Raw genomic sequence first — 10,358 nt, forward strand, 5'->3', positions numbered from 1 at the left:
ATTTGAGTCGTGGTGTTGGAGAAGAATATTGAAAGTCCCATGGACTGCTGGAAGACCAAACAAATCTATGTTGGGAAAAGTCCAGGCAGAATGCTCCTCAGAAGTCAGGATGGCAAGACTTTGTCTCTCGTACTTCAGACATGTTATCAGCAGGGACTAGTCCCTGGAGCAGGACATCATGGTTGGTAAAGTGGAGGGTCAGTGAAAAGGATGAACACCCCCAACAAGACAACAAGAGGGAATGACCATCTTGTGGCAGCAGCAATGGACTTGAACATACAATGCTGAGGCTGGTGTAAGTCTGGGCACTGTTTCATTCTGTTGTGTTGACGGTTGCTGAGTTGGAACTGACTTGATGAGAACTACCACCAGCGCCACCACGAGTAAATGTGATCTATTCCTGGAATGAAGGAATAGTGAATATTAGACAATCAACACAGTACACCGCCATCAGCAGAACAAAGGAAAAGAACCACATGATCATCTCTAAGGATGTAGTGAAACTAACTGATAAAACCCAACACTCTCTCTTGATGAAAGCCCTAGGGAAGATTACAATACAATCTCAATATAATTCAGGGTGTATGTGAAAAGCCAACAGCCAGCATTATCCTAAATGGACAAGGATTGAGGGCTTTCCCCTTGAAACAGAGCACAAGACAAGGGTGCCTGTTCTCACCACTCTATTTAAAGAAATAAAAGGTATCCAGATTGGAAAAGGAAGAGTAAAATGACCTCTATTTGTGGATAACATGATCATATATTTAGAAAATCCAGAATCCATAAGAACATTTCTAGAACTAATTAGAGGAATTTAGCTAAGTTGCAAGCCACAAGGTCAACAAGCAAAAATCAGTTGGCTTCTAATGAGCAGCACTGAGAAATCTGCAAGGGAACTCAGGGAAACGAGTCTGTGCACAATAGCATCTAGGTGAGGTTAAGCCATCGAGCTGGTTCTAACTCACAGCGACCCCATAGAGGGTTTTCGAGGTAAAAAGGGATGTGAAAGGCTTATCTGATGAAGACCACAATACAATGCTGAGAGTCTACAGATGACAACATGCTCCGTGGTTAAGATGGCAATAGTACATACACAAAGGGCCTGCAGAGTCACTGCAATTCAACGGTCTTTTTGGCAGAAAGAGGAAAGCCCCCTCTTGTAAAGCTTCGTGCCTCTGAGTCTGTGCTGTCCACCGGTGTGCATCTGTCATCCCTTGTCTTTGCATCCTTGTGTTGTGGTAGAGTCTCCGACACAGCCTGCAGACCCCACCTGTGCTCACGTTGTTTTGCCATGGTACTTGGGGCTACTCCCTTCCCGCGCCCCCAGTCCATTTCTCTCTTCCTCCTAGGCACACTGTCAGTGCTTCTGGCATCTTCCTTCTAGCCAGCTTTTGGTTTTTATCCACACAAATTTGACCTTGCCCTGTTTAACCAGTTACCATTACACGTTTCAGACCTTCCCGGACGGGGCTCATTCAGGTCTTCCAGAACTTTCCTTTGAGGCTCTGCCAGTTACGCACTGGTTTTCTTTCTCTGTGAGCATCTTCATTCTCAGGAGTGCCCAGGTGCCTACAGTTCTGCGGATGTCAGAGAGCTCTGGGCACTTCTGTGCACTTACAAGCTTTGGCAGGTGGTGCAAGCTTCCTGTCCCCTCCCCAGAGACACCGACTGGTACTTCTTTTATGAATACTTGGGTATTTGCAGCTTCCATGTCTCCAACGCCATTTCTCAGGTTGCTACTTCTCCAGTTGCAGTGAGAGACACCTGCTCATCCTGAGGATATGGGAGTGGCCCTCAGGCCCGAGCTGTCCAGCAGCCAGCACGCTCCCATCGAGTCCTGTGTGGGCTTGCTGTCTCTGTGGAGCTGGCCACAGATGAGCCATGTGTAACATGAGATTACTGTGACTTTGCTGCACACCCTGCTATTCCCCTGGAAGTAACAAATGGCTCATTTTTGAAGTTTTATGCGTATTTTTCATCAATTCAAGCCCAGCTAGTTGCCGAATGCCAGTTCGAACATCGCCAGACAGCAGTGGTCCCCCACCCCCGTTTACTGCAAGCCTTCTGACTTGCTAACCTGGGCAGGCACCCCTGCGTTCCGGTGCCCCGGCGTGGGTACTGGGATCACACTGAGAGTTAGTGCCTTCACTGTCTTCCAAAGCTAGATCTAAACCTAGCACGCCTCTTCCTTGTCTCCCCCCTCCCCCCATTTAAACAAGCAAATTCTTCGGTATCTTCCCGAAAGGGGAGAAACGAGGTGAGAATTTTGAGCATGTGCCTATCTGGAAATGTCTGGATATTGATTGGCCCCCACACCTGACTGAATTTGTGAGCCCTGCATTCCAGGGTGCTGTTATTGGTGGAGGCCATTTTCCTTCAGAATCCAGGCGGGTCTCACATTGCAGGTCCTGAGCCTTGACGTGCGTCCTTCCTGTGCCCGGCTCTGGTGTTCTGAAATGTCACCATGCCCCAGGGTGCTGGCTTCTGGGGGAATTCACAACCCAACGGTCCACATCCTTTACTTCTGGAAATGGTTCCTGAAATTTCCACAGATATTCTTTTTTCTTCTCTGTCCTTCCCAACATCTGGACCATCTAGATCGGTCCTCTAACTTAATCTGCCCTCTCAGTTGTCACCTGTCATCTTGCTCTCAACTCAACTTTACCTTCTAATCTGTCTTGTGTATTTATTCATGTTCTGGATTTCTAAGAACCTAAAAGAAAAACATCTCAGAGCAGCATCACATGCCTATTCTGGGGCTTCAGTTGTTTTCCATATCTTTTACTTCTTGGGGGGCAGGTTCTTTGTCAAATATCCTTGGTCTAGACTCATGCTTATGGTCTCGAGCCTCACTTCTTCACTGGATCATGTCCTGGGTGTAATTCCAAGGACAGAGCACTTACAGGTCCCTGGTGTTTTGTGTCCTGTGTATTTTGATTCGACTGGCAGCTCACATTTCTGGGAGCTTTATCCACAGCAACGCTTTGAGGCTCATGTTGACGCTGCATTCAACAGAGCACAATTGTGTGTGCTTCTGCCAGCTGCCTGGAGCGTGGCCAACCTGGAGTACTGGCTGTGGCAAACCCTCCAAGTGAGTTTCTAGCACACTGATTTTGGGGAGAGACCCAGGTGAAAGTCAACTGTTCACCAAGACAGGGTTCAATAGAGCAAGGGACCTTCCTGTCCCAGAGCGATGCTGTTGCAGCGAGGGCATGACTGGGGTCCCCAGTTCCATGCAGGGCTCCCATACCACACACCCCCCTTCTTGGCTGGTTTCTCAGATTTCTCCTCCTCCTCCTCCCTGCCTCCCCCACTGCAGACCTGAGATCTAACAAACACCCTTGGGAAGAAAGGCATCCATTCACCACCACTGCTTTGTGATTCTGAGAAGTTTTAAAGTTTGAAGCAGACAGACAGGAGGCAGGAACGGAGCGGCAGAACTCGGACTTTTTAGAGGGAGGGGTGCTCTGCACACCCCACAGCTGCCTGCTGTTTTAAGGGCCAGTTTCACCTGTGTTCTGCTTCTTACCTGGGAAACATCTCTGCAATTTACAGCGAGTCTGTTCCTACAGAAGGCTTCTCTACCCCATCACCTTTCTACTTTCCTTCTCTTGAGCGGCTAGGGCACAGGACACTAAAGACACTGTCTAACCCCTCACTGCAGAAGGGAGGCTACTCAGCTCACTGCTTCGCACAGATTCTGGTAGTTTTAACAGGTAGTGTGTGTGTGTGTGTGTGTGTGTGTGCGCGTGTGCACTTTGCTCCTGGAGAAACCAAGACTCGGCCGTTGGACTTTATCAAACATATAATTACGGCTTTTCTCCTTTACCAGTGGGTGACTCTCACAAATGTGCTCTCTCTTCCCCAGTCACCACATTGCTCACGTGATCCCACCTGGTCCCACTGTAGTTGGGTGTGTGGCCTATTATAATGAACATTTTCAAAGCTGACTCATTCACTCGGCTTGCAGTGGGTCGGGACCGTTCCTGGCAGCTGAGGGGCTATGGGATGCCTTCAGGATGGTGTTTGTGTGTGTACTTTATTAGGCATTCACAAACATACAGAACAGATACTCTGCGGAAGGCCTCAAAAGATTCTTTTATGAACCATCTGTTTCTGCATCTTTCTTTCTTTTCTTCTGCTTGCTTTGGGTTTGTCAGCCTCTGCTCTAATTGTATTCTGAGAGCAACTGTTTACCCTTGCTTATTTCCTACTAGAAGCATCAAGGCATTGCTCTTGTCCCTTTCTCTGTGCCACACCATGCGATCTCAGATGTGCATGGTCAGAACCTCTGTAAGGGTCCCTGGTGTAGTCTTGTGTCCCCAGTGAGAGGCTCCTCACTGTCCTCCCACCCTGCAGCCTGTCAATCAGTGTGGTCAAGTCATGTGGCCCCTCTGGGAAAAGCCCTCTGTGGTCCTATATCACGCCCCCCACCTCGGTGACTTGCCTCCTCCATTCCTTAGCTCACTTTACTGACCTCTCCCCTGCCTGTGGTCGAATGTTTAAGCCACTCTCTCTGCCCACAAGGCTCCCCAAAGACCTCCCTGTCCCTGATCAGTGAGGTCCACCCCAATGCTCCCTGGAAAACTGCCATTTCTTTAGCTTTCCTGGCACACCCAGCCCCTCACCTCTCTACAGGATTCAGTGCCTCATGAAGGCCAGACACCGCCTCCTTTACTATGGTGAGCGCTCACTCCAACGTGCGCTCCGCCCCAGTGAGCACTCAACACTCTGGAAAGCCCTCAGAAGGATGTGGCATGTCAGCAGCTAGCATCACTGGCTGGACTCGGCGGCTTCCTCCCTAAAGGTAAGCTATCAGTACCGACAGTAGCCCTTCAAAAGTTCCTGAGTTCCAATCCTAACACTATGTCCCCACACCCCAAGGCAGGCTCCTGAGGGAGTTGTGTCCATGAGAATGGGTGTCCTGGCTAAAACTTCACCTGCAACATGGTGTCCAATCACAGCAGAGAGGGACATGCCCACTCACCAGGTTTGGGTTCTAAATCCAATGGGTGTGCTTGGGCAATGCATCTGTGATCGATGCTCTTCTTGTCAGAGCAAATTTAAAAGAAACAGAGTTATATACCTGCCTCCCCGCCCCCAGGATAACAGTTAATGGCATCTCTTATAAAATTCCTGAATTTTATATGTACTTATATTGCTGCTTTGTTCCCTAAATAAGATATTTGGGAAAATAAATGCTAGGAATTTTCCTGTCTACTGAATAAAACAGGAAATGACAGTTTCAACACTGTAGTTTCATCCAACTCTCAGGACAATACTCCTCTAGAACGCGAATCCCCATTTCACTAGAGAGTGTGACTGCAGGTCCCAGCCCCCACGCCCTACCCAGGACCAGGCAGCCGGTTTCCAGGCCTAACTTCCCCGGGACTCCGACTCACTTAGAAACAAGACTAAAAGGTGCTGTTTTTAGTAGGTCATCCTTGCAGGTACCGCTGGCTGGATTTGAAGCACCACCTCTGGGTTCCTAGCAAAGCGCTTACCTGCGCCACCCAGGACCACTGAATGTGAAAGTTACATAAAATGGAATACGGAATTCAAACGTAGATTCTACAGAATCTGTAACTGGACATTTTGACTTACTCCACTAGTCTCTCCTCGGAATGAACAAGGAAGAAACACGTACAAAACTCCACACACAAAGAGCTGCCAAGAGCTCTTTGCCACCTGCACAAAAGTATTCCCGTCCCGTTTCCGAAGGCCTCCCTTCAAAGCGCAAAGCAGGGAAGGGTCCACAATCTCCCAAGGAAGCAATTTAGGCAGAGGGAGGCAGAACGCCTTCCAATACCCGTAGGAAAGAGAACGCGACACGGAAAACTGAAAGGGGGTCAAGATCTCGGCGAGTGGGGCGCTGCGCAATGTACATAATTGATAAGAGCAAGGGTCAGGGCCGCTTCTCTGGGCATCTGTGACGAACTCCTTCCCAGAGTAGACGAGATGGCTCCCGATAACAAGCATCTTGGTGCCTTCTGGAGCTTTTCTAAATATATCCCTTACAAACGCTTCTTTAAAAGGCACGAACTGTGGCGTAGCTGATATTCTGTCTTCAAACTCAATGCCACGTCAATGATGAGAAATCCCCTGGCTGGGACAAGCTCAGCCGCCTAGGCTCGGGGTACCTCCTCCAGGTCGTGATAGTTCACCGGTTGAGAACCCCTTTAGTCACGGCCCAACGGCTATCCTATCCCGTTATGTAATAACTCCTCTCGGACCAGGCAAGATCGGGCACCGGCAGCGACTGAAACCTCCTTCCACGGATTTCCCCGTTTACCATGAAGCAGGCAGGTCTCCTATCCCGGGGGCGCCCACCCTCGCCGCCCCCTCGAGTCCTCTAGGGCCTCCTCCTGGCTCAGAAACACACGAAACCTGCCGAAGCCTCTCCCGCCGGGCAGGGCACTTCCTGGTGCCGGGGCAGGGCCGGCCGGTCCACCTTCTCCGCAAAGTCAAGTCCTGCGGGCTTCGCGGGGCTCCGACCCCTTCACACCACACTTTCTGATGTATCCATTTTTAACAGCAACTCTCAAGCCCTAAGCGAGCACCTGGCCGACGGGGCGCTTGGCGGGCTCAGCGTCTGCACAGCCCCTTCCCCTCCCTTCCTCCGACTCGGGGTCCCGGGGCTCGTCTTAGGGGGCTGCTGCCCGGGCCCAGCCCCGCACTCACTGTTGTACTGCACCCCCTTGGCGAAGCGCCTCTGCAGCGCCTGGTTCATGGACTGCAGCCCGGCGGGGATGTTCTTGTCCCGGCTCGGAGCCTGCTCCGACCCCACCAGCTTCTTCAGAGCGGAAAACATCTTCCCCGCTCGGACGCCCGAGCCCGGGCGCGGCCGGCGAGCTCAGCAACGTCGGCACGGGGTAGCGCGCACCATGTCCCGGTGGCCCGTCGGGCCGGGCTCACGGCGGCGGAAACGGTGGTCCGGGGGCCTCAGCCGCTGCAGCTCCGCTCCGGTCCCCGCGGCCTCCCGCACGGCCACTCTCGGCCCGTCAACGCCGCCATCTTGGCGCTCGCGCGGCCGAGGCGCGAGAACGCGGAGGCTACGGGGAGCCACGAGGGCCACGTCAGAGAGGTGGGGCGCATGCGCAGGGTGGTACTACAGTCGGTACGACCACAGGGGTCCCGCGGGCGAGAGATTTAGCGGTCCTAGCGGACCTCGCCGCACCCTTGATTGCCGCTTACTGCCCCCCCCCAGAGGGCACCCCCGTTCGCATGTCAACCCAGACACCTCCGATCAGCCCTCGGTTCACATCACCCAGCATGACCCCCTAAGGCCTGTATCGAATCCCCGCGACCCTTGTCAGTCCTGGAAAAATGTTTATTTGTATAATAAAGAGCTGGTGAGGGGGTGGGGGAACTACTTCTTCTTTTTCTTGAGCGTCTTCAGTTTTCCTTCGATCAGCCGCTGGCCCTGCTTCTTGATCTCGGCCCGCGAAGGCACGTAACTGTGGTCCACGTCCGCAAACTGGAAAGTTTCTACAAGGGAGGGCGGCACCCTACAGCCCCTCCCAGGCCTTGTCACCTCTGACCCCATCCCGCCCTGCGGGACAGGACGAGAACCATCCCCCAAGTCCTATGCCGCCGGGACCGGGTCCACCTCCAACCCAGTGCACGTTCGCTCCTAGAGGCCGGCCGCTGGATCCCGCCCCCGGCACCGCCCCTTTCCCCGCCCCGTCTCGGCCCCGCCCCAGCCGCCCTGGCTCCGCCTCTCCGCGCCCTTACCTATCACGTCCTCCTCCCGGTCTTCAAAGCTGATTTTGGTATTCTGCTTCTCCTTAAGCATGGAGGCCTCCAGGGCGTCCTTTACCTTCGTGATGACCTGCGGGGGCAGAGCTCCGTCAGCTCTGCAGATACAGAGCAGGTCATGGGCTTGAGGCTCGCCTCCCAGCCGGGCTACCTCCTCGGACGGGGTCAGCCCCTCCACTCTGTCCATTAGGAACGTGAGTGTCCTCTCGCAGTACATCAGCTTGTTGTACACGTCAAGGGAATTGGAGGGCACCATGTCTCTCTGCAGGCAAGAGGAGGGTGTGATGCCTGCAGTGCTCATCCCTGCACCCAGGCAGTCGGGGTGGCTTCTTCAAGGGCAGGCACCTGGCCTATCGGCGTGGGGATGCCGATGAGCCGGATGTAGAGGTTGTCGATGCCCGTCTGAATGGTCAGTAGCAGCTTCTGGCTCTTGGTCACATTGCTGAGGGCCAAATGTAGCCGGTCTTCCTCCTCTCTGAGCAAGTCCATCATCTTCTTCTCAACAGATGCAAAGCTGTTGAGGATGGTGGGTGTGCAGGCGCCAAGGATGAGTGTGTGCAGCCTTGCAGGCAGCGAGCGAGTGTGGTCCCTGAATGGGGGCTGTGTAGACACCGGGTCGCTGGTTACCTGACGGAGCTGGGTGCCTGGTGGAACTTGAGAACAGCCTGTTCCAACTCCAGCTTCTTCATCAGGATTCCCAGCTGCTTCCGCCGTAGCTCACAGTCGTCCATTTGCAGCTGCAGGTTCTCCTCTGTATTCCTCTGGGCCAGGAAGCGGCCTGCGATGTCCTGGCCAGCCCAGCGGAGAGAGAAGCAGGGACCTGGATCGAGGAAGCAGCTCCCCACCCCCAGTTCAGGGACTGGACACATCCAGGGCTTGCTGGGGCCAGTCCCAGGCTGGGTGCCTACCACGCGCCAGTGCACGAGAGCCTCACAACACCCCAAAGAGGGGAAGGAGCTTCCTGCAGACAAGGGGCTCAATATCCAGGTGCGTTGGGCCACTTGTCCAAGCATGGAGGTCACATAAGGGCCAAGGATGGGAGTTCAGGGTGTAAGAATGACACCCAGGCCCGAGGAAAATAAGGGGGGTGGGACAAAGAGGGGCTGCTCCTGTGACTCTGGTAGTGTGGGGCAGGGGCAGAGTGGGACAGAGAGGCCAGGTGTGCCCTTGTTGTCGGGAGCCTCCGGTCGGACAGGCTCTGTGTGGCCTTGGGACAGGGTTCCGGCGTCCTCAACATGTCCCTCCATGCTGAGACTAGCTTGGTCCTGCAGGCCTGACAGACCCAGGGCCTGTAAACTCCCCGGCGCTCTGCTGCTCCAGGGAGAGCCAGGGCCTTACCCAGAGGTGGGAGCAGCGCACAGCGCTCTTCACATGGTCTACCATCATGGTCACATTCTCCTGGTACTCGATGTCAGCCTTGGAGGTCTCTTTCCGCTTCACTATGCAGAACAGAGGGCAAGGGGCAGCTGGTATGCAGGGATGTCACAAGGGTGTGGCACTAGGTCCCCTGAAACCTCCGAAGCCAAGGAGCTAGGTGTTCCCCGCAAAGAAACTCCCACTACCATCAAGTCAGTTCTGACCCACACTAGAACAGCCCCATAGGGTTTCTGAAGCTGACTACCTCAGCTCTGTCCCTTTGAGCAGCTGGGGCGTCAAACCACCAGCCTCTTAAGTTAGCAGTTCAATGCTAAAGCCCTTGTGCCCCCCTAGTGATGCTGAATTGTATGTGTCCATGTGGTTGGGATCTGGTGCTCAGCTGTTTGGGCAAATACTCATCTAGTTGCTGTTTGAAATAGTTCTGTGGGATTTAATCAGCTGAACTCAAGTAAAGCAAATGTGGGTGGTGGTGGTAGTGTCCCGTTGAGTCAGTACCGACTCATAGCAAACCTGTGTATAGGATTTCTGAGACTGTAAATCTTTACATGAGCAGAAAGCCTCATCTTTCTCCCATGGAGTAGCTGGAGGATTCGAATTGCTGACTTTGTAGTTAGCAGCCTGACTCCTAACCCACTATGCTAGCAGAGCTCCTATAATGTGTGTGTGTGTGTGGGTGGTTGTGTGCCAGAGTCAGTTCCAACTCTTAGCGACCCTGTTTAGGATTTCCAAGACTGTAAGTCTCTTCAAGCTGAGAGAACTGAAGAAAAGATTCAAGTCTCAACTTTCGGTGCTGAAAGATTCTCTGGGGAAATTATTGAATGATGCAGAAAGCATTAAAAGAAGATGATAGGGACGGGCAACTTAGACATTGGCCACTTAAAATGGGGGTCTATAAAGGCACAAAGTGACTGGCTTACAAGTTTTCAAGAGGGAATTTAGTTTCAGAGTGTGCCGGGGAAGGTAGAATCCCCACTGAATAGTTTTCATCTTGTCTAGATGGGTCTGGTGAAAAGAGATGGGGATAAGATTCTTATGATTCATTAGTAAGTGTTATCATGCCTAATTGCTACTGTCACAACTGTAAAGGTACAAGTTCTGTAATTAAAAAGAGGGGAGGAGTTAATCTTACAGTCCAGGAACAGAGGACCCTAGGACCATCAAGGGAGAAGAGCATGAGCGGCATGTAGGACCCTGTCCAGAGAAGCAGTGACACCAGAGATGGA

The 10,358-nt window shown here is 52.8% G+C and overlaps 2 protein-coding genes across 2 annotated transcripts in view; both read right to left on the bottom strand.

The window, feature by feature from the left end:
• RABL6 (RAB, member RAS oncogene family-like 6) overlaps nt 1–6,811 on the bottom strand; it is a 22,576-nt gene extending 15,765 nt beyond the window's left edge. The window contains exon 1 of the mRNA XM_006863798.1: nt 6,682–6,811. Within this exon, the coding sequence (XP_006863860.1) occupies nt 6,682–6,811 (130 nt within the window). The remainder of the gene's footprint in view (nt 1–6,681) is intronic.
• Nucleotides 6,812–7,369: 558 nt separating this feature from the next.
• Nucleotides 7,370–10,358, bottom strand: part of CCDC183 (coiled-coil domain containing 183) — a 15,364-nt gene continuing 12,375 nt past the window's right edge. The window contains exons 9-14 of the mRNA XM_006863684.1: nt 9,097–9,197; nt 8,386–8,546; nt 8,104–8,272; nt 7,910–8,020; nt 7,735–7,831; nt 7,370–7,488 (exon numbers count right to left, since the gene is read on the bottom strand). Of these exons, the coding sequence (XP_006863746.1) occupies nt 7,370–7,488; nt 7,735–7,831; nt 7,910–8,020; nt 8,104–8,272; nt 8,386–8,546; nt 9,097–9,197 (758 nt within the window). The remainder of the gene's footprint in view (nt 7,489–7,734; nt 7,832–7,909; nt 8,021–8,103; nt 8,273–8,385; nt 8,547–9,096; nt 9,198–10,358) is intronic.

Source organism: Chrysochloris asiatica, unplaced genomic scaffold (assembly GCF_000296735.1).
Source record: "Chrysochloris asiatica unplaced genomic scaffold, ChrAsi1.0 scaffold00056, whole genome shotgun sequence".
NCBI lineage: Eukaryota > Metazoa > Chordata > Mammalia > Afrosoricida > Chrysochloridae > Chrysochloris > Chrysochloris asiatica.